Source organism: Balaenoptera borealis (assembly GCF_965194805.1).
Source record: "Balaenoptera borealis genome assembly, chromosome: 12".
NCBI lineage: Eukaryota > Metazoa > Chordata > Mammalia > Artiodactyla > Balaenopteridae > Balaenoptera > Balaenoptera borealis.
This window is the reverse complement of record NC_138869.1, coordinates 50,454,159-50,481,275: the sequence shown is the minus strand read 5'-3', so window position 1 is coordinate 50,481,275 and position 27,117 is coordinate 50,454,159. Positions and strand designations below refer to the sequence as shown.

The 27,117-nt window shown below is 44.1% G+C and overlaps 1 protein-coding gene across 20 annotated transcripts in view; it reads right to left on the bottom strand.

Annotated features, from left to right (window-relative positions):
- Window positions 1-27,117, bottom strand: part of ZNF662 (zinc finger protein 662) — a 41,506-nt gene that overhangs the window by 6,739 nt on the left and 7,650 nt on the right. For 3 of the 20 annotated variants that reach the window (XM_082348778.1, XM_082348777.1, XM_082348779.1), the window contains one exon: window positions 16,212-26,467. In XM_082348778.1, coding sequence (XP_082204904.1) covers window positions 21,987-22,595 — 609 coding nt within the window. In that variant the 5' untranslated portion in view covers window positions 22,596-26,467 and the 3' untranslated portion in view covers window positions 16,212-21,986. Of the gene's footprint in view, window positions 1-9,425; window positions 9,531-10,062; window positions 26,468-27,117 lie in introns of those variants that run through there. The other 17 variants (XM_082348780.1, XM_082348769.1, XM_082348776.1 and 14 more) reach the window with 14 other exon arrangements.

The window sequence follows — 27,117 nt, the reverse complement described above, 5'->3', positions numbered from 1 at the left end:
GTACAGTGGAGAGAACGTTATGGGCTGAAAAGAAAGCTGGAGTTCCAGTTAAGATCCCTAGAGTCAGGACTTCCCTGGTGGTCCAGTGGTTAAGACTCTACGCTTCCACTGCATGAGGGTGTGAGTTCGATCCCTGGTCTGGGAACGAAGATCCTGCCTGTGCACGGTGCAGCCAAAAAAAAAAACAACAAAAAAAAACCCCCAAGAATCCACACAGTACAGACAGTAGTAAAAGTCAAAATGGAATTTGAAAATAGTTTATTAGGAACATCTTTTTTTTTTTTTAAGATTTGATGTGGGACCTCTTTTTTTCTTTTGGCTGTGTTGGGTCTTCGTTGCTGTGTGTGGGCTTTTCTCTAGTTGTGGCTAGCAGTGGCTAATCTTAGTTGTGGTGCACAGGCTTCTCATTGCAATGGCTTCTCTTGTTGCAGAGCACGGGCTCTAGGCACGCGGGCTTCAGTAGTTGTGGCTTGCAGGCTCTAGAGTGCCGGCTCAGTAGTTGTGGTGCACAGGGTTTAGTGGCCCCACAGCATGGGGAATCTTCCTGAACCAGAGCTCGAACCTGTGTCCCCTGCATTGGCAGGCAGATTCTTAAACACTGCGCCACCAGGGAAGCCCTGATGTGGGACCATTTTTAAAGTCTTTATTGAATTTATTACAATATTGCTTTTGTTTTATGTTTTGGTTTTTTGGCCACAGGCATATGGGATCTTAGCTCCCTGACCAGGGACCAAACCTTCACTCCCTGCGCTGGAAGGCGAAGTCTTAACCACTGGACCACCAGGGAAGTCTTAACCACTGGACTGCCAGGGAAATCCCGTATTAGGAACATCTTGATGTCTCTCTACTACTATTTTTTTCCTCTAAGTACAGATTGATTATAAGATGATCATTCAATTTTATAAGAGTGTTTGGGATAGGTGGTGAGAAGAAAAACACTACCATATTACATGATCCATCAACTTCATGACATGTCTCAAATACTCCAAGTTCTAAATATTGTTGCATCAGGGAAGCCAAGCAATTTTATTTGTAAACTAATAGTTCTAACTCCCTTTCTAGGTCAGTTAACTAGTTCATCATTAGGAAATAAGCCTTCTGCCATTCTACAGAATGAATCAGCAAGGTTTACACATTAAAGGCAACACCTGAAATACAAATAGCTGCCATTAGATAGATTGGAAATCGTTAATAAGCATAAAAGTGCATGCACTCGTAGATTTTAAAAACAACTTCCATTTCAACTCCTTATCTGCAGTTTGCTATTAAGTCTCAGGGTCCATCAGACAAAAGACTTTATATAGTCAGCACACGGCCCTTTCCTCCACTGACCCTACTTACTGAACCCAGAAATCTATCCAGGAAGGTAGAGGAAGCTGAGGCTGTCAGGGAAAGAGCTGTCAGGGGAGGCTAAAAACCACATCTTGATAGTTGCAGGGATTCCAGGGGCGGGGGGAGGGGTTGGGGGGGGGCGAGGAATGGACAGGGAAGAGTAGCTATAAGTGTAAACAAAAGAACTTTAAAAGAAAACACAATGTGGTAATTCCCTGGTGGTCCAGTGGTTAGAACTCTAAGCTGCCAATGCTTGGGGCCTGGGTTCGATCCTTGGTCTGGGAACTAAGATCCCGCAAGCCCTGTGGTGCTGTCAAAAACAAAAACAAATAAAACAACACAATGCAAACCTACACAAGTAATGCTGCTAAACTCATGGATGGTTTTTGTCCAAAGGTAACAAAAGCAGTGATTCATACTGAGTAAATGGGTACCCCTTGTAGTTGTGTACTCTAATTCTCTTAAATCATGATACTGACATCATATCTTTGTAATAAACATCCCTTACAGTGGATACTTAATATTATTGACATATTACACAAATGGCCTTAAGCAAAAAGGTGTGATCTGTACAGTTGACACTATGAAAAGCAAATCATCTGGAAGTAGAACAGCAGCAGAGGCCACCCTTACAAAGTACAAAACACTCCTACTTTCCTATGGGGAAAACCATAGCTATGGAATTGAAGCATAAACAACAAGCCCAGGTGGGAAACAAATCACAACATACTTCACTAATGGCAGGGACCATATGTTTTATCTGATTGATTGTGAACCTTAACAATTACGTTATGACAATTACGTTAAGAGAATGTAATGAGGAGTGAAATAAAGGATGTAAAAAGAACTAAATCAAGAAATGTCGGGCTTCCCTGTTGGCACAGTGGTTAAGAATTCGCCTGCCAATGCAGGGGATACGGGTTCGAGCCCTGGTCCGGGAAGATCCCACATGCCGCGGAGCAACTAAGCCTGTGCGCCACAACTACTGAGCCTGCGCTCTAGAGCCCGCAAGCCACAACTACTGAGCCCGCATGCTGCAACTACTGAAGCCCACACGCCTAGAGCCCGTGCTCCACAACAAGAGAAGCTATCGTAATGAGAAGCCCGCGCACCGCAACAAAGAGTAGCCCCCGCTCGCTGCAACTAGAGAAAGCCCGCATGCAACAACGAAGACCCAACGCAGCCAAAAATAAAATTAAATAAAATTTAAAAATAATAAAAAAATAATAATGTTTCCATAGCCCCAATACTGTGCATAGGATATTATATGCTAAACATTAGACACATATTAGGTGCTTGATGGATATAACCCTTCAAGAGATTTTTATTTTTATTTATTTATTTATGTTGCACTGTGCGGCATGAGGCATCTTAGTGCCCCAACCAGGCATGGAACCCTGTCCCCCCTGCAGTGGAAGCCCCAAGTCTTAACCACTGGATCGCCAGTGAAGTCCCAAGATTTTTAGATTAAACATTCATATGAGCCAATCCAAATCCAGGGCTCCACGTTCTCCAATTCTGTGAAGGAAGTAGCCTCCATGGGGGTGTGGGGAGAAAACCATTTCAGTCTTCTCAAAACTTTGGGTACTCTACGAATCGCTTCCAGATTGGGTTTACACCTGGCCAGGCGAGTAAGGCGAATAAAGTGATCACAGACTGATTTCCTGAGACCACCTGAAAAGGGAAAGAGCGTTAAGTAGCTGTGCACAGGCCTAGGGGTAGGGCTGGGGTCTCCGCAGCCTGGACAAGCGGGGGCTGGAGCGACCGAGGGCAGTGTTCTCTGCTGACAACGCGTCCTGGAGCTCAGACAGTTTAAAAAATTTGAGGACCTCGGTGTCAACACTTGAATTTGTGTCAGTATCCAAGTGTGAATAGGCCACAGGCTGTCCTGGGGACGAGAAACTAGGCGTCAGGAGCCTGCGGCCGGCGTCCCCGGCCCGCCAGCGCCCCTTCTCGATGCGAACGAGTCGAGCATGGGCGTTGGGTTGAGGACCCCGGTGCAGCAGTAGCCCCGCCGGTCTCCCCCAGGGTCCTTCCCGTCCTGCTCTGACCAAGCCAGACCCGCTCACCGTGGGCTCTGAGTGGCCTCTGCCCCTCTCCAGCGAACAGAGCTTTGGGGAACCACTAGCGGGTCCTCACAAACCAAACCCTCACGCGCTAAAAGCAATGGCTGAGCCGGAAGTACGTCATCACAGTGACCTGTCAGCCTATAATTTACCTGAAATTCTCTCTAGTGATCTTAGAGGATCCCACATCTCAGTGGTTCCTCCTAGTTCCCACCAGACGAGCCTGAGGAAAAAAAGGCGAGGTAGGTGTCTTCCTCTCAGGCTCTGCGTTCTTTTTTATTTTTTTGGCCGCGCCGCACGGCTTGCGGGATTTCAGTTCCCTGACCAGGGATCAAACCCTGGCGCTCGGCAGTCAAAGTGCAGAGTCCTAACCACTGGACCACTAGGGAGTCCACAGGACTCTGCGTTCTGAGTTAAGGCAGAGGGCTTGGCTTGTCCTAACCTTCAGGCCGGAGAAGGAAGCAGGGCCTTCATTCCATTGGATATCGGGTGAAGGGGCGGGGCCCAGCTGAGCCAATGAGCAGCGGAGCCTGCGAGGTCATCCTTCCTCTTGGAGGCAGGAGCCTCTTCCCTGCCGGGACAGGCCCGGCCCCTGCCTGGCAGATTTTCCACCTACTGGTGAGTCCCTCCCTTCAGGGCCTAGAGGAGAAATCAGGGACCTGGAGAGAGAGCTGAACTGGGCTGAGGGCCTGACCTGGACGGGGTGGGGACCTCAAGACAGAGGAGGCACCGAAACGTTTGCTGAATGAATGAAAGTCGAGGAACAGAGTAGCGATCTTAATATATATCCAGAAGACCCTTAGAAAGTCAAAAAGGCGGTGCTTTTCTGTCCTGCATAGGGAGAGCCACCATGAATAAGTGAGGGAGGGTGAGAAGTGAATCCAGGCCCCAGCTAGAAGCCTACACACAGTCCTGCAACCTTTCTTAGACTTGTCCACCACTTCATTTGTCCACCACTGCCAAATGGCCCCATGTGTCTAGCTCCTACCCCGGCCACTGTGATGCCCCACATGGGGCTCACAGTTTACAAGTCTTTTCGTCTCCTACTGCCAAGAAGGCTGTGTCCAGAGGAGCATCCAGCCCTCAGCCATACCCTACTGAGGCCGACACTTCCCCGGGATCCATGAGGCCCTGTGTGGAACCCAGGTCACATCTTTTCAAGATAACCTCAAGTCCTCCATCGTCTGCATAACCTGAGAGCTTTATAGGAGTGTCTGTGGTCACCTCCAAAAGACCTTTAAATATGGGAGAGCAGGGGTTAGGATTTCCCTGCTCAAAAGAACATGGAGTTTAAAGCCTTACTGATAACATTGTTAACAGAAAAGTGTCAGCTTACTCCAGGGCACTTCAGTATTCCTGAGGAATAAACATGATTTCTTTTTCCCTCCCACTGGGATGTTCTCAGATGTAAGTCACTGCTTCTGCTCTTTGACATATTTTCCATGTAGAAGATATGGAGCCTGGAAATCATGCTGACAGTTGGAGTAGGCCATTCCCAATTCCCATCAACCAAAGACACTTGGTTAGGTAGGTTTGCCAAGGCAAAATCAAAACAACCTATGCCAGGGAATTCCCTGGTGGTCCAGTGGTTAGCACTCTGAGCTTTCACTGCTGAGGGCCTGGGTCCGATCCCTGGTCGGGGAACTAAGAGCCCACTAGCTGTGCAGTGAGGCCAAACAAACAAAAAAACCTATAGTATATTCATCTTAGAACAGCAATCTAGTTTTAGCAAAACATCACTGTTCCTCATATTAAATTAATGCAATTTAAATATTATCGAATTTGAATGTTCAGTTGTAATTGTGTAATAACCTAAAAACATAGGAAATTTATATCAAGCTTTAAGGGTACAATATTTACAAGATTTAGGGGTACAATATTTTTTTACACGTTTTACAAATTCTTACTCATCCAATTGCTTTAAACATAACCCATATTAGCATATTTTTAGCCATTTAGAGCCTGCCTGCTTTGCACAACTCGTGAAACTGCACCTAATGTCTGCTAGCCATGGATAAGACAAACTCTGTGGCCGTAAAAGACCCCAAACTGGGGCTTCCCTGGTGGCACAGTGGTTGAGAATCTGCCTGCCAATGCAGGAGACACGGGTTCGAGGCCTGGTCTGGGAGGATCCCACATGCCGCGGAGCACCTGGGCCCGTGAGCCACAACTACTGAGCCTACGCGTCTGGAGCCTGTGCTCCGCAACAAGAGAGACCGCGACGGTGAGAGGCCCGCGCACCGCGATGAAGAGTGGCCCCTGCTCGCCGCAACTGGAGAAAGCCCTCGCACAGAAACGAAGACCCAACACAGCCAAAAAATAAATAAATTAAATAAATAAATAAACAAATAAATAAATAAAATTTTTTAAAAAATAGACCCCAAACCGCTGCTGCCCTTCAACGCTCTCTGAAGGGCAGAGACTCCCACCTTGCTGTTGAGCAACACTGCCTAGACGAGTAAGCCTCCTTTCCAATTCGCCTCTCCACCCCACCCCCTCCCCGGGAATCCCTGGCCTTCTTCCCCTGCTGGGTTGGCCCTTCAGTAACGGACTTCCCCTCTCCTGCGAGCTGTACAGAGGCCGCACAATGTAGTTTGTTGTACAATAGTGCCATCTAGTGGTCTTATCTTTTTCTTTAAAAAAACTTTTTTGTATTGAGGTATAGTTGATGTACAATATTATATGTTTCAGGTCTTGTCTTTTCTTGATCATCCCTCAAATCCTTGAACTCACCACAGAATTGAAACAATATAGATATTCTTGCCTCTTCAGTTCTTTAATACCATTTATTGAATGCTGGTTAGATCATTACTAATGGCATTGAATCATCATGCCACCCATGAACATTGGTTTCCAATGACATCCTCAAAGGTTATTACAATAACTGCAAATACAAGTCTTACGCAGGATATTCAGTAAAATATTAACTGTAATAAGTTTTCTGGTCATGTTAAATTTACCATTTGGAATGTTATAGTCTAATCATTGAAATCACATATTTTACAACCACAACTGCTCTTAAACTGCTGTCTTAGTCCATTCAGGCTGCTAGACAAAACACTATAGCCTGGGTAGCTTATAAAGAACAGAAGTTTATTTCTTACAGTTCTGGATGCTGGGAGGTTCAAGATCAAGGCACCAGCATGGTTGAATTCTGGTGAGGGCCCTCTTCCTGGTTCATAGACAGGGCCTTCTTGCGGTGCCCTCACATGGAAGGGAGCTAAGGAGCTCTGTGCGATCTCTTTTGCAAGAACACTAATCCCGTTCATGAGAGCACCTCCCAAAAGCCCTGCCTCCTAATACCATCACATCAGGATTAGGATTTCAACGTATGAATTTTGAAGGGGACACAAACATTGAGACCATAGCAACCGCTATAATCATTGCGTTCCTGGAATGTGATGTCTTTCAATGTCAGTTATCCTTCTCCCTTCCATACCACCACCAACAACGGGGAGGATAAGCAATGGGCCCATGCAAAGAGTAAGAAGAGCCGTTCAATTCACCCAAGAAATGAATGTCCCCTTCCAGCACAGCTTAAGACTGACCCAGGACAGCATGGCATCACTGCATCAGTGGGGGGTAAGAGAGGACATCTATCAGAAAGCCTGTTGAAAGCCCTCAGAGGACAGAGGTGTGGCCACCCCCAGAGAACTGCCTGACATGTTGTGCGGGGAAGAGTGACCACCCTCATGGCCAAGAGTGGGGAATGCACAAGATAAAGGATATTTGCTGCCACCTCTGTTGTCATTGGGTGTTGTAGCCCATAAGCAGCATTGCAGTAGGAATGCAGAAGAGCAAGAGCTGACACAGGGGCCCACACATGCAGCCCACCCCAAGGGTTGACAGCAGACCCACAGTAGCCCAGAGCCTTGAATTCAAACCTGTGCCTAAGATGAATGAGTCACCCCAAATCAGTCAGCATCATTCTGATGGCCCAGTGTCATGTGATCCTGTGGGAAAAACCCAGGCTGGCCTCCCTCCTAGAACTGAGGTCCAGCCATAGGGCCCTGGCACAACCCTATAGGTGTGCATTCTGGAGCTCCTTAGGACACCTGGTCAGCCCACACACTGAGTAAATGCTCAGAGAGCACCCCAAATGGGAGAGACAGAGCCCAGGGCCCATGGAGATCACAATCTACTCTCGGAGCACCCCATGTGACAGTCCTATTTGACCTAGCCACACCCAGGCAACAGTAGATGACTTTTAAAATGTAGAGGAAGGGGAGACTTCCCTGGTGGTCCAGTGGGTAAGACTCCACGCTCCCAATGGAGGGGACCAGGTTCGATCCCTGGTCAGGGAACTAGATCCCACATGCATGCCACAACTAAGAGTTTGCATGCTGCAACTAAGAGTTCACATGCCGCAACTAGGAGTTCACATGCCGCAACTAAGAAGTCCACATGCCGCAACTAAGACCCAGTGCAGCCAAAATAAATAAATAAATAAAAGGATAAAAGTAAACCAATAAAAAAAAATGTAGAGGAAGGAACTAAAAGTGCAGGACCCCCTGCACACCCTGGGCACATGCCCTGGGGTGGGACCCTGTTTTCCTTGGTCTAATGGTGGTGCTGGGCATGCATTTAAGTGCATGGCCAGAGAGTTGCACATACCATTTCACAATGGCCAGAGGTTGGTCACATGGCCAAATATACCTGCTGAAAAAACTGGAAAATTAGCAATTTTTATGGAAGCAGGAGAGAATGGAGACTAGGTGACGAGTAACAGTCATTATCATGTCCATTGCACGATAGAATGCAAGATAGACTGGAAATGTGAATATCTAGCTTTCCTATACTCTAGAGTGAAAGACAGCAACAGAGAAAAATGCTGGGAAAGGCCAGAATGGCCCATAAGGCACATCAGTACCTATTAGGAAAGAGTAGCCCCTAAAGAGATACAATCCCATAGGTGCGTGACATGGCAAATGGAACAAGGGCAGGATTTCAACTCCCATCTGTCCCTTAGACCAGTTCCTCTTTGCACGATTATCACAACCATACAGGATAGACCTGGAAATGGCTCTGGATTCAGCCACCGGTAATGTCACACACTCCTCCCCCTTGTCAACTACTTGGTGCTTTTTCAACACATTTCTCCATATTTATACAATACGTTAAAAAAAGAAAAACATATAGCAGGTCTGATCTCTATCTCCTCCACACACTGAGAAAGGCTGTAACTCTCTGGGCCACAGCTCAGCAAATATTCCCAAGGAGAAGGTCTGGGGAATGTGAGATTCATGTTATGTCTCTCATCTCTCTCAAAAATCATCACATTGCATTGGTTGCTAATGAATATCTACAAACTGTTGTTCAGTGTTTTGTTTTGTTTTTTTTAAGTGTGGTCCACTTTGAAAATTTTAAAAATCCAAAAATCCACCTCTTCTCAAGATGTTGAAAAACTGAAGAAGGGACTTCCTGGGTGGCGCAGTGGTTAAGAATCCGCCTGCCAATGCAGAGGACACGGGTTTGAGCCCTGGTCCGGGAAGGTCCCACATGCCGCGGAGCAACTAAGCCTGTGCGCCACAACTACTGAGCCTGTGGTCTAGGGCCCATGTGCCACAACTACTGAGCCTGCGTGCCACAACTACTGAAGCCTGTGTGCCTAGAGCCTGTGCTCCACAACAAGAGAAGCCACTGCAATGAGAAGCCAGTGCACCGCAACGAAGAGTAGCCCCCACTCACCGCAACTAGAGAAAGTCCACACGCAGCAATGAAGACCCAACACAGCCAAAAGTAAATAAATAAATAAATAAATAAATAAATAAATAAATAAATAAATAAATAAAATTTTAAAAAAATCTGCAGAATATGGCCCCACCCTTACAACAAAAAATAGCCAGACTGGGACCTCCCTGGCAGTCCAGAGATTAAGACTGCATGAGGCGTGGGTTCAGTCCCTGGTCAGGGACCTAAAATCCCACATGCTGCATGGCGCAACCAAAAAAAAAAAAAATAGCCAGATAATCTGAAATATTTCTTTGAACACATCAGAGAGCTGAAGTCTCAGGGCAAACAACTTACCTAAAATCTAAGGAAAGACAGACACTCTCAAGGTCATTCCTTATATTCATCTCCTTTGGAGACAGTCCATCTTCCTGACCAATCCTGCTATGGAGAAGCTCACCACTGCAGAGTTGGAAATAACATTGAGTCAACTGGAGGGAAAACAAAAAATAAAAATACGAAACAACAATAACAAAACAACCAGCATATAAATTCATTGTAAATAGAATAAGGCTGTCTTGGGAATTCCCCAGCAGTCCAGTGGTTAAGACTCTGCCCTTCCAATGCAGGGGGCGTGGGTTCGATCCCTGGTCGGGGAACTAAGATCCCACATGCCGCATGGCATGGCCAAAAATTTTTTAAAAATAATAATAATAAGGCTGTCTTTAAGAAAACAGACAAAAGAGGCTGTAGTGAGAAAGGCAGAGTCAAAGTGGTAAGCTTCAAAAAGTCTTAAGGCTAGATAGGATCAAAGAAAGGGGAAGAGATGGGGAAAAGGCATCTGGGGGAGCAGAAAAAGCGCAAGCTCAGAGGAAGAAACTGAAACAGTGTGTGTTGCAGCGAGTGGAGAGGACAGGCTGGAGCAGAGTCTGGGGAGGGCAGGAGGTACAGCTGGATTGGGATAATCGGGCCAAGAAGGGGAGGGCCTGCTAACCTGCACTAGGGGGACACACAGAACAAGATTACGTTTAAAAGTTTCTCTCCAGGATGAATTCTCCAATGACGAATAAAATTTGAGTTCTGAATGAAGACTTTCCCACATTTCTCACATTCACAGGGTTTTTCTCTAACATGAAGCCTTCAGTGCTGCTTCAATCCTGAACTCTTGTTGAAGCCTTTCCCACACTCTGCATTTGTAGCGCTTCATCCAAGGGTGGATCCATTGATACTGGGGTTTTCTTTCTTTTTTCTTTCCTTTTCTTTTTTTCTTTTGGATCCATTGATATTGATTTAAGCTGACTTTTTGCTTGAAGGCCTTGCTGTAGTTCTTGCATCTAAAAGGTTTCTCTCCAGTGCTGACTTGCTGGCGCTGAGTTGACGTTAAAGGCTTTGCCACACTCTTTACACACCTGGAAATTGCAGATATGTGAACTGACCCCAACATTTTTTTCTGATTTCTTATGTGCATGACATCTATTTTTTATAGGAATTTTCTCATTATTTACTCCCTCCTTTGCTGAATCTCTCTTATTTTTCTTCATTCCATCCCTTATGAGACTTCCTGAAGGCCTCTCTATCTTGCTCTCTGATTCACAGGTAACTTGAAAACCAGGTCCCTGGGGAAGGTCTCTTAATGTTCCTCTGAGGCCAAGCCACGGGATTCACTTTCTCAGAAATGTCTTGTTTTGAGGCCTAAAGTGCAAATTCAGCCCTGATTTCACAACCTGAGAAAAAATAATAAATGCAAATGTTAGGGAACTAGATCATCAAAGATACGACTGTATGCTGTAAATACACAGCTTTTGTATGTTTACAAATTGGTTTCACAGAGCATAGGGAATGAAGAAAGACAAGGAAAAGCCCTGGGACCCAAAAGGGAAAGGGGCTACATCTGGTCTCACGGCCAAAGATGCAAAAGGAGACAAGATAATTATGGTTGGTCCAAGAGAGTAACATTGTTGAAAATGGAAATCTGATCATGGGAATGGCCTCAGAAGACCAAAGAAGAATGAAAAGTGAAGAGGATATTGTGTTGGGCGGGCTGGTGAGACTCCTCTTCATCAATTAAATGTCAAACAAAAAATTAAATTAAATAACTTAGATATTCCAACTTAGGGGTATGTGAGGAATGCTATCACGAAGCTTGCAAATCACCTGAAAACATAAGCAATATAAAAGATTAGAGAAAACAACACTGGGCCAGGAGAACAAAGATCAAACTTCCACCCACACTGACTAACTAACCATAACTGCAAGGTAACATTTTGCCATCATGATTTAGCCCTAGGCCATGACAAAATTTCACAGACTGGATGGCTTAACAGAAATTAATTTTCTTATGGTATAGGAGGCTGGAAGTCCAAGATCAAGGTGCCAGCTGGTTGGTTTCCTCTGAGGCCTCTCTCCTTGGCTTGCAGATGGCCAACCTCTTGCTGCCTCTTCACACGGTCATCCCCCTACGCATGTGCACCCCTGGTGTCTGTGTCCTAATCTCCTCTTCTCATATGGACACCAGTCTGACTGGATTAGCGACCACCCTAACAACCTCATTTTAACTTAATTATGTCTTTGAAGATCCTGTCTCCAAATACAGTCACATGCTGAGGTACTGGAGGTTAGATCTTTAACATATAAAGTGGGGGGGGGGAACACAATTCAGTCCACCTGCCATATGCTGAACCCATCCCGCTCCTAAGCACCGAAGCCTCACCATCTCCCTATGTACACGGTCCAAGCATGTTCCCTCCTCCTCAGCCCTAGCAGTTGCTATTCCCTCTGCCTGAAATGCTGCCCCTAAATAGCACATCTTGCTCCCTAATTTACTCTGGTCTCTTGTTCAAATCTCCCCTCATCAGAGTCTGTCCCTGATCACTCTATCTATCCCTTTCTATACCCCTTCCCTGCTTTATTATCCTTCATAGCATTTACCATTACTTGCCATAAAAATTTATACATTGTGGGGCTCATCCGTGTTTAACATACACCCAGGATTTTTAGAAATCATGTATGGTAAGGTCACAGACAAGGAGACAACTGCCTTTGAAAGAAGTACTTACAGTTCCTGAAAAGAGGGGGCATGCCACACCACGCAGGGGGCCCATGGGGAAGCACCATGGGGTCAGTCAGGAGGCAGAGGAGGGGGCAGAAAGCATAGGCAAAAGCCTTTATTACTAGAGCAGTGGGAAGTTGTTAGGTGGGGACGTTCTCCTGCTGGGCAGGAAGCAAAACACAGATGTTGGGGTCTGTGGTTGGAAGGTTTGTAGTATGATTTTTGCACACCCAAAGGGGAAATATAATCAACTTTGGCTGTTAGTTTGACCCTATGATCAATGGATGCCAAATCATCAATTACAATATTTCTAAATGTTGGTTAGAATATCCCACATTTTTGGCGTTACACCAATATATTCAAATGTTGGTTAATAAGAGAATAAGGGAATGAGTTTCCATATGACTAGTTTATGCCTGTCGTCATGTACACCCATGTCCTAAGGGTAATTCTTGCTGCCACCACTCAGGTTCCAGGCTTCATCCTGTCCTCTCAGGCCAGGTGTACCTCTTCTCTGTACCTATCTTGTCTTATCTGAAACCTCTCAGAGGCTCCTTTTGGTGAATATAGATGGATGCAGCTTCACCTCGGACACAGTTTCCATGAAGTGCCTGCACTGGCTTACCTCAAAACTCAAGTGGACAGAGGTCAAAGGGAACAAAGCTCATCTGAGGCTTGGTTTTAAGGGACACAACCTGTCATCATCTAGCTTCTTCAATTCTTCTTATGGAGAAAAGTATGATTCTCAGTAGCTTAAGGCAGAGAATGATACATCAGCAAGATGGACTGATCACAACTCCCATAAAGAACCTCTACCCCAGGTTCTGTTTTAACATTTAACAGTGTTTGTACTGGCAGCATGATTCTCTGCTCACGAGAGGAAGATAACAGGCACATCTCAGAATGCTGAGACAACGCAGAGATCATTCCAGGAAGGAGCCTGAGAAAACTGTAGGTTCCATGAATCCAGATTCATAATCACAGGATCACAGGAAAGCATCCAAGAGAGGAAGCTGGGGGAGATAATGGACAGAGGATTAATAAGCCAAGAAGAAATGTGGAGCCCCCAAACTGTAAACAGAATTCCCTAGAGACTACACACCAGAGATAGGAAGACATTTATTAAATATGCAGGCATCATTAGAGCGACACTGAATCCACAGCCTGTGCTTTTCAACACCACTGCATCTCTCTGTAGTATGACTGTGCCGATTAAAGCTCTATTATCAAAAACCTCAATTCAAGATCCCCTTATCTGTCCCACAGGACAAGGATAGGCTATTGATGTGATCTTGCCCTTTTAAGTACTTTATTCTTGTGTACTCAGTGTTACCTAGCTTATGTAGAGTATTAATGTATTTCTATTAATACGACCCAGTAAAATTATACTCATAAAGTGACAGAACTGAATGAATCAATTTGCCCACTAAACAAACAAACAAAATGTACATACAGTGTGTTGAAAAACATAGCTCCCCATATAAAACCAATCTAGAAAGAGTGACAATATATTGAAGTTCCTAGCCACTCTTGGCTAAGTTCTCCACATATGTGTGGTGTGCCTTTAGTTTATCCAGTGGCCCAGTACTAATACTAGTCTGATGTTTCCCTGCCTCCCCAGCACCATTACCTCATGCTCTTTGTCATGTGTCGACACTGGCTTAAGGATCATATTTTTAATTTAAATTAATTTTATAGGAGCCTAAACAAACTATGTGATGCATTCAAATGGCAGATATAACTATTGTGAATTATCAGTGTTCCCTCCATGAGAATGGCTTACTGAGAGTTGACTGTGTCTGGCTTCATGTGATAAGAATAGACTGATGCTATTCAGTCTATTCAGTTCCCTCCATGCTCCTGGCAATGTGTGAGCAATGTGTGGTTTCCTAGCATGTAATTGCTTTTAACAGAAGGCAGCAAAAGTAACTACCCTTTGATATGTGATGTTATTAGGATATTTGTAGTTTTCTTTCAAAAGAGAAGCTGGTGTGATTAGGTACCTTTTGTTCCATTAACAGCAATAATAAAGATGCTATCACTCCTCAAAAAAAAAAAATGCAGGCAAACACTGGAAGACCTTGAAAAAGTCCTTAACTCTCAACCTCTGTCTTCTTCCTGTATTGAAATAAGATAGTTGGACTAGACAACTTCAGATGTCCTTTTCAGCAATAAAGTCAATGAGTCAAAGGAACAAAACTGAAACAAGACTTACAGATGGTTTAACAATAAATTTTGATGACTCCCTACTACTATTTTTTTCCTAAGATATATCAATGGATTTTAAGATTCTTCATTAATTTTATCGCTCTGACAAGGGTGGGGAGAAGGTACGTTGGAAAAAAAAGAATGGTAGTCATGTTAAAATCACATCCCAAGTTATAAGGCATGTCCCAAATATTACAGTATTATAATAGTGACCTACTTCCAAATCCCACTCTGTGTCAGCTCCTTAGTTCACCACTGGAAAACAGGGATCCTGCTGTGGATTGATTCTGCGAGGTACACTCATTAAAGACAATGCCTGCAACACAACAGCTGCCACTGGTTAGACCACAGATTCCCAACTGCATAAAACTATATGTGCTGGTGGACCTTTACACTTTAACTGGTTTGTTCTGAGACAAAATGATTGCGATTGTCACACCCAGTTCTCCTCCCTCTGCTCACACATCATGCATGAACAGCAAGACAAAAATCTCACAACCCAATTTCAGGCCTGCAGTTTCCCCAAGTTCATGGCATTCTGACTCTAAGGACTTCAGGGGGACTTCCCTGGTGGTCCAGTGGCTAAGACTCCGCACTCCCAATGCAGGGGGCCCAGGTTCGATCCCTGGTCAGGGAACTAGATCCCACATGCTGCAACTAAAAGATCCCACATGCCGCAACTAAAGATCCCGCGTGCCACAACTAAGACCTGGCACAGCCAAATAAATAAATAAATAAAAATTAAAAAGAAAAAGAAAAAAGACTTCCAGGAAGGTGAGGGAAGCAAGGCGTGTGGGTCATGGGAAAAGTTGTCAGATGATGCTAGACACAACGTCTTTGTTGGTAGAAAGACTCTAATAAGGACAAAGAGTAGTTAAAAGTATGAACTGAAGGACACAAAAGAAAACACAACACAAATTCTCACAGGTAAAGCTCATTTCACAGAGCTTCTATCCAATATTAACACAAGTAGTGATTTCTTGCCAATAGAGTAAATAGGTACTCCTTGGACATGGATGTTCTATTTCTCTTTGTACCTATTTGTCTGATACAGTAGATATGATCAACAGACTTCCACATGTGGTTGCCCTGTACGAGATTTTCTTAACAGTAGCACTAATGGCATTTGGGGCCAGATAATTCTTTGTCGTGGGAGACTTCCCTGTGCATTGTAGTATATTTAGTTGCATCCCTGGCCTCTAGATGCCCACTAGATGTCAGTAGCAGCCCTATCCCCAATTGTGACAACAACAAAAAAATGTATCTGAACATTGCCAAATGTCTTCTGGGAGAAAGGAGCAAATTCACTGCCAGTTGAGAACCACTGACCTATACTGATATATTCACACATTCCTTGAAAGAGCAAGATGTGGTTGAGAATGAGAAGCAGAGAAGTATGGGTGTGGTTGAGAACTAAGTGGGAGATTGAGGAGAGAGCGTAAAATCATAGATTATAACCAATCACTGACATAGTTTTGAATACTCATCTAAGGAACTTGGGTTTTGTTTTATAGACAAGGGAGAATCATTAAAGGAATTTCAGAAAGAGGGTGATATGATTTGATTTTCATTTTAAGGAAATCTTCTTGATCTAAGAATGAGGGAGGATTGAAAAGACAACAGCTATCACAAAACTCTGACGTGGTAACTATGGAGAATAGAGCAGAGGATGTGGAAAGGAAATGGCCAAGCTGCTGCATCTGTGAAATGGAATCATTAAAACGTAGTCTATTTATGAGGGTGCAGGACAGACAGGAGCTGAAGATTTCCATGAGGTTCCTGGCCTGGACAATTGGGCAGGTGGTGGAGAAAACAGGGGTTAGTGTATACCCGTGGGTAAGGATAATAAGTTCATTTTTGCACATGTGGCTCCCAGATGTCGTTTATTTTTATTTATTTTTTTTGGCCACACCATGCAGCTTGTGGGATCTTAGTTCCCTGACCAGGGATTGAACCCAGGCCCTCGGCAGTGACAGCGAGGAGTTCTAACCACTGGACCGCCAGGGAAGTCCCCCAGATATAGTTTAATCCAAATGGGTAAATAATCCTGCCACCTGGTGACACTGTATAGAGTTAGAAGAGGGACAAGATTGGATCCCTAGGTGACTACTCATCTGTAGAGGGTGGACAGAAATGGAGGAAACTCAAAGGAGGCAGGAACTAACAGGTCAGGAACATCAGGAGAAAGTGGTGACCCAAGAGCCAAGAGGACATTTTCAAGGGGTGTAAACTATCAACAGGGATACATACGGTAGATAACGAAGCCCAGGAAGCCAGGCGCTGGTAGTAACCTCAGTTCAAGGAGTTTGGTGGGAGCAGAGGTCAGTTGCTACGGGCTGAGGAGCTGGTGGACAGACAGAAGAGAAATAGAGAGTAGCTGTCATGAACCAGAACTAGTGTTTCAGAACTCCCACTCTGCAGAGCAACAGCCTCCAGCCCCACCTGCAGGTGGAGCCGGCATCAAGGCTCTCTGGATGGACCATGCCCACCTCTTATGTTTGTGCTGAGTTGACTGTCAGTTTCCATATTAACATCACCATGTGCGGCTTCCCTCAGGTATATCTGTCACCTTTTCAGAATACTTTCGCTTTATATACCCTGGGGGTTCTTTTTGTTTTGAATCTTATTTGCCACCAGTTTCCAGCATATATCACTCCCCTCTTTTTCTTGTTCCCTTTTCACTCAGGCTTGCATTTTTCAAAGGAACATCAGGGAATCTGATCTGCCACCCCCAAGGCAGAAATAGTAAGGGAGCTTAGCCCCATTTGCCTGAATACCCTTTGAGCCTCCCAGGAAAATAATAAAATAAATTTGGGGCCTGGTGGTTAGATCCCTTGCACTCAGAGTTAATATTTTCTCAAAGAGAAGGGGTCAGAGTGAAAAGCCTATGTCGAGTTTTCTACCGGGTGCTCTTGTGGGAAGAGAAATCTGTAGTATAAGACACAACCCAAGACACCAGCTGATTGTCTGCCAGACAAATGTACTGTTTGGCTTCTTCTTTCACACCAGTTCTTTCTCATTTCGTTTGATATTATCAACAGAATAAAGTTTCTGTTATATACTTGACAATGAATAAATTTTTATCGGCTTCAGGGGGTACAATACAGTGGAAATCAGAAGACATCGGGTATCCAGCTGCATTCATGCTAAGCACACTTTAGCCTGGACTACGTATGCTGGAAATGGGGGTAGAGGCTGAACAATTCAGTTGCTTAACTCCAACATCTATATCACTTCCACCAGACAAATATAGTCCTTCTTTCGGAGAAAAAAAATGGTTAAAGCCAGCTCTTTTTGTTTTCTCTTTCTGCTAAAGTAAGGAAGCAATTTTCCACTCTATACAGTAATTTACATCTCAATCACTGGCCAGAGGAATTGTCTTTCAACATCAGAGAATCTTCTCTAGGTCTGAACTCTGTCCCTCTCAATAGCTATTGGAACATTGTCCTACCTCTGAACTTTTCAGTTATGTGAGCCTATAAACATCTTTTATTAAACTAGTTAGATTTGGGTTTTCTGTCATTTGCAAATTAATTATACTGATCCTGGCTTATATTTGAAAGCACTGTCTTCTGGTATAGCACCTTAATATCACATTTTCTCTTAGTGGTCACACAAGCTCCTCATTTGTATTTCATCTCAGTTGCTTGAAGGTTAAGTGCCTAAATAGGTACCTTTCATGCCCTAACCTTAACTTCGTGAATCCCACCGGACTAATGTTTGTCATACCATAACATACCTTCCAAATTTGATGAAAATATACTCTCAGTTCCAGATTCTCCAGTGGATAATTTCCAATCTCTTTGAGGTAACTTCCAGGCTCCCCTACCCTACCTATGTGAATTTTGGGTTTGCCACGCCACCAATGTTTTAAGTCAGATCATGTGGAATGCTCAGGATTTTTTCGTATCTGCTAGAGACTTTGTCTTACTGGACATCCATTTCCACGTGCTATTTCTTAATCCTCCTAGAACACCTATCTTTTGCCATGTTTTGCTAATTCTCTCATTGTGATACTTCTAAAATTTGTCTTGCCATTCCACCACTCTGCCTACAAACATTTCCATCTTTGAAAGAGAGTTCCTAGGGTTGATCAACTTCCATGATCCTCTTCTGTAAGTCCAAACTGTTTCTTCTCTTTCATAGTTCCATTTCCGTGGGTTCTTATTCTTATTCATTCTCTCTCTCTCTCCCATTTTAAAATACTAACATATATATCACCTGCACTCTGGGAGCTTCTGAATATTTAGGATTTTAATGAGCACCTCCTTAGAGTCCCAATTGGAAAGTCAACTCTATTTCAACTGCTGCCTGCATAATGTTGCCACTGGTAGTATAGTGTTGCCAATCCCTCACTGATGCTCTTTCTTAGCATTTCTTCTTGGTGCTTCCCCCTGTCCAATTCCCTAAATACAGTTGGTATTCCATAAGACTTCATCCTGGGCCCTCAGATTTTGCTGTACTGTCTCTGGGGGCACTACTGTCCAATAGACCTTTCTGCAATAATGAAAATGTTCTACGCCTACACCATCCAATAAGGTAGCCAGCTACCACATATAATTACTGTGTGCTTGAAATCTGGCCAGTGTGGCTAAGGACATACATTTTAAATTTAATTTTAATACCCACACGTGGCTAGTGGCTACTGTATTGGATAGTGCAGCTCTAGGAGATTACATTCATTTCTTCCCATGGCTTTAAATACTTTCTGTTCGTTTGACCGCTCTCAAAGGTACAGCTCCAGGTATCACTAACCCAGAGGTCCAGCCCATATATAAAACCACCTACTTGAAATTTCTAATTGTACATCTCACACTTATCGCAAATGTTAATCCAAAATAGAGTTCTAGACTTTTCCATCTCCGAACCTATTCCCATTCCAGTCTTATTCAGTCCAGTAAATGGCACCACTGTCTAACTCAGCTGCTCAAGTCAGAAGCCAGAAAGCGATCCCTGATTCCTCCCTGTCCATTACCCTTGCATCTAAGCCATTGGCAGCAGCTCACTGATTTTATTTCCAAAATATATCTTAAATCCACCTTCTCTTCATTTCCATTACCACCACCCTCTCCAGGCCACCATCATCTCCAACTTGAACGGCTAGCAGTCTCCAACATGACCTCTACTCTCACGTTCGTCCCCTTACAACCCATTTTCTATTAGCAGCCAGAGTGCTCATCATCACCTTACAATAAGAATCAAACATGTCATTCCTCCACTGAATACCCTTCAATGACTTCTTTTCACTTAGGGTGGAATTGAATGATCTGGCCCATCGATCTGTATAATCCCAACTGGTGCCACACATGCCCTGTTCGTTTTGCGAAAACCTTCTGTTTTCTTGAACGTGCCAAACTCTTCAAACATCAGGGAGTCTGCACAGCTGTTCCCTCTGCCTGCTGTTCTTCCTGTTCTTGATACAAGAGGCTCTTTCTCATCCTCTGAGTCGTACCTTTAATGTTACCTCTTAGGATAGGCCTTCTGTGAGCATCTATAGAAAGAGGGCCCCACTTTCTGTACCTTGTTCATTCCCTTCAGGGCACTTAGCAATCTGTAATAATCTTGTCCACTTGATTTTTTTTTTGGTTGGTCCCTTTAATCTTCACTAGATTAATGTTCCAGGAAGGCAGGGAGCAGGTCTGACTTATCATTCCTTTACAGCACCTGGCACAGTGCTTTGCATACAAGCAGGTGCTCGGTAATATTTGCATAATAAACAACTTCCTCAAAACACGTGTTCACGTCACTCATTTCCATTTCGTAATGGAAATGGGTCTGTGAACTCATACTCGTCTGTGTAGTACAAAATAAAATTTTTACTGCTTATTAGAGGTACTCTAGCTGGACTACACCAGACCAAGTTCTACTTACTACATGGCCTTTGGCTTCAGCAGTCAGAAACTCCAGTTATCAGTATGTTTGTACTTTTCAGGAAGCAGAAGTTTGGTCCAAGCAGGCCTCTGGCTCCTCCTCCTTGCTCCTTTATCAACAATTATATTCACTGGCTGGGAGCTTATAAAGTGGGATGCCTAAATAGCAATGGGGCAAACTGCAGTCTGGAAAATGGCTCTAAAGGTGGGGAGTCTGGAATGGATGTTTCATCTGTTTTGGCCAGCGTTCTTCTTCTCTGAATAGGGCCTTTGGTTCTCTGACTCTTTAAGATGGTTCATACCATTCATTAATATCCTGCATTTCTTCAGTTAATATTTTAACAGCCTGTATCCCCTTTTTAAAAATACTTTACTTTACAGACTTGATTTCAAGTATAGTTAATTTTGGAATTCTTCACCTTCCCCTTACTTGCTGCGTAGAATCTATGCATGCCATTTATGTTTGATCCTGGACCTATGCAGGGCATTTGTGACCCTGACGCCAAGATACTGGATTATATTTCCACAGCTAACTGATTGAGGATACCCAATAGAGCATGAAGTGACCACTTCTCCCTCCTTTGGTGATAGCCCCACAGCTTACTTCGGGATGTAAGTATTATGGTGATGAGAAGGGGACAGACTAGGAGAGAATTTAGGATAGTGGTGCAATGAGAGGGATTGTAGCTCTACAGATTTTTATGAAAAAAAATTCCCACTTGGTTTACATTTTCCCAGTCCCAGAGTACTCTCTTATAACACAAGGGCAACCAGGTCTCTCAAGACTCTGCAACCCAGACTATCTCCACTGCTTTCCTTAAGTTACCTTGGTGACCTAAAGGAGGCCCACAACTTCTGAGGAAGAGAAGGTCCTGGAGTTGGCAAAGTAACAGCAATATCACTATATCAAATACGGTTTTAAGTGGGGTAGACTTACGGAAAGTAGTATTAATAAATAGTTGTGCGGGCGTGTACCCAGAAAGATACAGAAACAATGTATTGTCTCTGAGGAGGACTGGGAGACAGGAGTGACAAGGAAATTTACTTTTCACTGAACACCTTTTTGAACTATTTCAATTTTTTTTTATCATGAGTATGTTATAGCTAGTCAAAAATAAATACGTTTCAAAATTTGAAAAACATAAAGAAATGTGGTGTTGATCCTCAAAGAGTCATTTAGCCAGACTAACAGCATGAGACTATTAGAAAAAATATAAGACAGCACATAATTAAATACCAACTTGGGTGGTACTGCCTACAATTAGAAAACGAAGAGAGGTCTGTTCACCTGAAGGAGCTGGGTCTTAGATGAGGAAAGGAGACTTTTAGCCCAGGGAAATTTGAGCAAATAAAAACAGGCAGAAGCAGAAATGTGCACAGATAAAGAACAATAGATTCGGGAGTCAGATAGGCCTGGTTCCAATCTTAACTCTAAACTTTACTAGCTGAGTGAACTTGAATGAGTTTATAACCTCTTTCAACGTCAGATTTCTCATTTGTAAAATGAGGATAAGAGTACCTACCTTACAGGATTAAGAAAAGTTAAGGAGTGTATGTAAAATGGTTAGCACAGTACCTGACATAGAGTAGGTGCTCAACTAAATGTTGTCTAGTATGAATATGGCTGAACAGAGAGACCAGTCTTGCTGGAGTACAGGGTATCTACTCAGGAGAAGGGGCAAGACAATACTGGCTATTACAGTTACAGCAAACTGTGGGCAGTCATCTCATCTTGTGGCTGGGGTTCCTGTAGCATAAGAATTATAAACAAGTATCACCATTATGCATTCTCTAATGTTCAAGAAAGTGAGAAGTCTGACAGTTATAGGGTTTCTCTTTAGCATGGCGCCTCTGGTGCATAATCAAAACAGAATTCTGACTGAAGGCCTTCCCACACTCATTACATTTATAGGGTCTTTCCCCAGTATGGATTCTCTGATGACGAGTAAGGCATGCCTTGCAAATGAAGCTTTTCCCACAGTCAATACATTCATGAGGCTTCTCTCCAGTGTGGACCCATTGGTGCTGAGCAAGATCCAAGTTCCACATGAAGTCTTTCCCACAGTCCTTACATTCATAAGCTTTCTCCCCAGTGTGGATTCTCTGATGTCGAAGAAGGACTGGGTTCTGAGTAAAACTTTTCCCACATTCCTTACATGTATATGGTTTCTCCCTGGTGTGGATTTGCTGATGTTGTGTACGGCTTGTGTTCTGACTAAAGCCCTTCCCACATTCCTTACATTCAAAGGGTTTCTCTCCGGTGTGAATTCTCTGGTGCCCAGTCAGGTTTGATTTCCAAACGAAGGCTTTAGCACATTCTTGACATACGTAGGGTTTCACCCCAGTGTGAATCGTCTGATGTACAATGCAGTGTGACTGAAACTGAAAGTCTTCCCGCATTCCTTACATCCACAGACCTTCTTCCCATATGAATTCTCTGATGTTGATCAAAGTCTTCATTTTGATCAAAACACTTGCCACATTCTTCACATATATAGAATACCTGCTCACGTAGACCTTTCTGAGGTACAAGGTGGGTATAAACATCAGCATCCTTCAAATGCTCTTCTACTGAGATCATCTCATCCTTGACAATCACTTCTGTAATGTCACATGTAGTGTTCTCCACACTTTCCCTACTGGGGTAGGCAGGCCATCTCCTTAACCTGCTTTTCTCCTCTTCACAGGTTTTTCCAAACCAGAATTCCTGGGAACCACAGCACTGGGGTCCACCTGATAGCACCATGTGGTCCTGTGCCTCCTCAAAAGTATCCTCCTTCAAAATAAAACCTTCTTTCTCACTCTTGGACACAGACTCTGAAAGAAGAAACCAGAGCTGCAAATGTCATCATTACCCATGACAGAGTGACTAAGGTCACCAAGTGGTATTAATATGTCCATTTTTCTCCAAGTGCCACCCCTGTGTCTAAGTGGCCCTGACCTAGCTGAAAACGGTGAAACAGAGCTAACACACAGAAAGCAACCAAAATAAAAAGGCAGACAGTCCCCGAGGGCTGAGAGCTCTGATTTCCAGCACCAGAGCAAGCATGGGGCAGGCAGGTGGGGAGTTGGGGGCGGGGGATGCTCTTGGGAAATAGTTGAATTGAATTCTAAGGGAGTTAAGTCAAAATTCCTTCGAGGTAGTTCAGTTTATAACATGAGAAGAACTAGCCAGGATTCAGAGCAGAGGACCTGTTCAGAAATAAAGAATATCTGTGGTATACCTGGGGACCCTGAGCTTATCACACACGGTGGGAAGCACAAAGAAGACTCTCTCATACTTCTCAACACTGAATGGGAATAAAGTCTTCTCATTCAATTCAAACACCAGGTCCACCATGAAAAGTGCTTCCCTGAATTACTTTAGGCAGTGTTGGGCAAAGTGTCTCTTTGTTCCATAGTGTCTTATTCAAATCTCTGTTACAGCATCACATTTTGTTATAATTATACATTTTTGTATAATGTCTCATCAGACTGTGAGCCTTTCCGGGATAGGAGCCATATATTACTTGATTTTTGATCCCTAGCAATGAACACAATGAGAAAAATACAGCATTTACCTTTAACGTATTGATTGACCACTGCAGCCAGATAGGTAAGCCTCTGTTCAGTTTGAGCCTAAGATGAAAGATCCATCCAAATTTAATTATCTTCACTTGTCCAAATAAAAGCTGAAAGTTTAGAGTTTACATTTCCTCTGATTAATTAGTTGATTTGGGGATTTTTAGACGGTCTTTTATTTAGAACATAAATGGAATGGAATTTTAACGTTTTACAAAGGAAAGACAGGAGAAAAATGTGTGACTGGGAGAAAAGTGCTCATTTCCCTCTCACTTACCGGTACAAATTAGGCTTGGACCCTCTCCTTGCAGTTTTGGTTTCAATGGCTCTTCCACCTGCTCAAGATGGGAGATCCCAGCAGGCTTTAGAAATGGATATCCTGCCAGGATCAAGATATAAATAAGGCTGACTCAGCTGGAGAAGTGGGGCCCATTAGGAAAGGAGCTGAGATGTAAGTGGTAGGGGAGAATGAAGGTTGGGGAAAGACTGGTAAAACAGATGACCTGAAACTTGAGAGTAATAAGAATATAAAGGATAGGAAATAGAGGTTCAGGGAGGTTGTGATTCCATCAGTTCACCAATATACAAAAACTTATCACTCATTTTAAAATGTCAAGAAGAAACAGGAAAGACTAAGGTCTCTTCTGCACCTGCCCCTAGGAGTTGAAAGCCAATTCATATAGAAAAGTATCAGGATAGGACAGAATTGCAAGGAGCTGTTCCTGAGGCTATGTTGGGAAAGCACCACCTCTTACTTTCCTTCCTTCCTACCTATTTATCTACTGCCTTCTCTTTTCACAAAGGATCAACAATGGGTCTCTCTATGGCATCCATAAGAAATGGCCTCAAAGCCTCATTCAGCCATTCCCAGAAGTCACTTCTTACTCTAACAATAAACACCACTATTTACAAAGGTCCACTCTAATAAATTCTTCAGACTTAGCTAAGATTGGTCTCTTTGTAACTCCCAGCTAAATCCTCCTAAGAAACAGATCAATTCTGCAATTTCCAAATGATGACCTTTCAGTGTGATGAATTGGGAGATTGGTATTGACATATATACACTAACAGGTATAAAATGGATAACTAAAAGAAACTGCTGTATAAAAAAAATAAATTAAATAAATAAATAAATATATGGAGAGGACTTTAAAAAAAAAAATGATGACCTTTCATGCTGCTGAGGCAAAGGACTGTGTGCCTCGTGAGTATTCTCTTCTTCAAGACTCTGAGTAGGGACATGAGCTCCAAGGAGGGCTGCCGCAAGTCAGGGAGTTAGGGTTTTGCTCAAGGAATAACTTAGCCGTTAGCTTTCTGCCTAAAGCAGAGATGAGAATGCCCTTGAGTGGCAGGGAGAGTACGTACTGAGGTCCTGAGAGAACGTAGAGGACACTGTAGGTGCCTCCCTACATCCATTCTACCCCTCCCCCACTAGGGAGTAGCCAGGCCCTTTGGGTGGGAGTGATCCCAAGTCCAGCTCCTGGTACAGGCCCTCACTGAGCTAAGCCAAACAGGTTCTCCCATCCCACTCACTACATGAGAGATCCGTTCAGGGACCAGCAATCCAGGCCAAGTCCATCAGTGCACAGCTTTTCCCTGGCTGTAGAGACCGATTTAGAGCCGGCATAAGACTTAAGATGGTGCAGCAGAGCAATACTTGGGATGGTGATTCACAATGGTTAAAGTCTAAGGAAGGCCTGCTCTGTTCCTCCCCATTGGTGTGAAGAAGCACAGTCCTGGTTACAACTACCAATCACCTTACAACCACGAGAGCCAGACTATAGACAAAACCAACATACGAGGAGACAGAGAAGAGCAGAGACTGAAATTCTGATCAAAATGTACCTGCAGCCCATTCTACCTATGGACTTCCCAATTACACAAAACAAGAAATTCCTCTTTTTTATTTAAGCCAGTTTGAATTGGGTTGTTACTTGCAATCAACGGTATCCTAACATGGAAAGACTTCCAGACACAGCAAGGAACTGTGTGAATGGGGAAGTTGAGGGCACAGCTCAAGTCACCTGTGCCCACAGAAGAGGCTCTGTGGGAAGAAGATGAAATGCGGCCAGGGGGCAATAAGAGGACACAGTTCTCAGTAGGAAATTAGGAGCAGGGAAGCCCTGTGTTGGGCCTAAACAAATGCCAGGGCTTTCCCACCAGAAATCGCTGAGGAACAGGAAGTATTTGGCTCAGGGTTATTTAGACTTCTTGATTTCTAATGATAAAAATGGCCATGATACCCCAAACGGCAGTCCGAATCTTCTGCTGGAAGATTATAAGCAGGCCAGGAAAGTAGAAAGGCCACCTCAGATCAGAAAGGAAACAGAGAAGTCAGGGAGTAAAGATACATAACGGCCCTGAAAAGAACAGTGGAGATGGGGAAGAGGCAAAACAGGTGTATAAAGATGGCACACAGAGGAGCCCGGATGAATAAAGCAAGGACTCAAGAAGATGGAAAACCATGGGAACACAGAGGAAAACAAGGAATCCCACTGGTGTCTGCAGCACTAGGTTAAGAGAACACACACCCATGACAATTTAAAGATTAAGATAAGGGAACTGGTCAGATGACTGGCACATGTATCCTCACTCACCTGAGGAGATGCCCTTCGGGCCCTCTCCATCCAGAGCTCCCTGAGGAGCCAAGCTCCATGGTGCTTCCCCTCATTCCAGCTGGAAAATCAGAGCCAGCTTGGGAAATGGAAATGCTGTTTGACAGGAAGGAAATGGGACAGGCAGGTGAATAGGGTGACACAGAGCAATCCCAGGGCTCCTCCCAGGCCTGTGTCTTCAGGGGCGGGAGGGGAAAGAAGGGAAATTACTAGGGAGAACAAGAAAAAGAAGGCCGGGAAAAGGGACAGGAGACCCAGGGGAGAGGGGCCTGGAGGCTCACTAAGGTCAGGAAACAGAGAGGAAGGGGTGCTCAATAACAGCGTGAGTGAGCAAAGATGACTTCACTCTTTGAGGAACTGAGCTTTCTTGTGCTTTCCCTCTCTGAGAGCTCTCAAGTTCAGACGTCTGCATGAGGATGGCTGGTATTGGGCTGGGTCTCCCAAACTGAGGTGGTAGGAACTGAGGGCTCAGAGGGGCACCAGGAATCTTCTCTCCTCCCACTGTATCCACAGCACATGAGTCAGGAGAACAGAAGCTCTCAGCCGGGGGTAAGGAAGTCCTATGTGAGGCCCGAATTGGTATCAGGACTTCCTACTTCCCAGCAACCACTAAGGTTGGGTCATTAAGAATCCAAGAGCCTGAAGTTGCCACTCAACTGAGGTTATCAAAGACTCCTGAGCCTTTGAGGAAGAAGGAGCCAAGAAATTCCAAAGGGTAGAGGCAGAGTCCAAAGGGAAAGACCCTT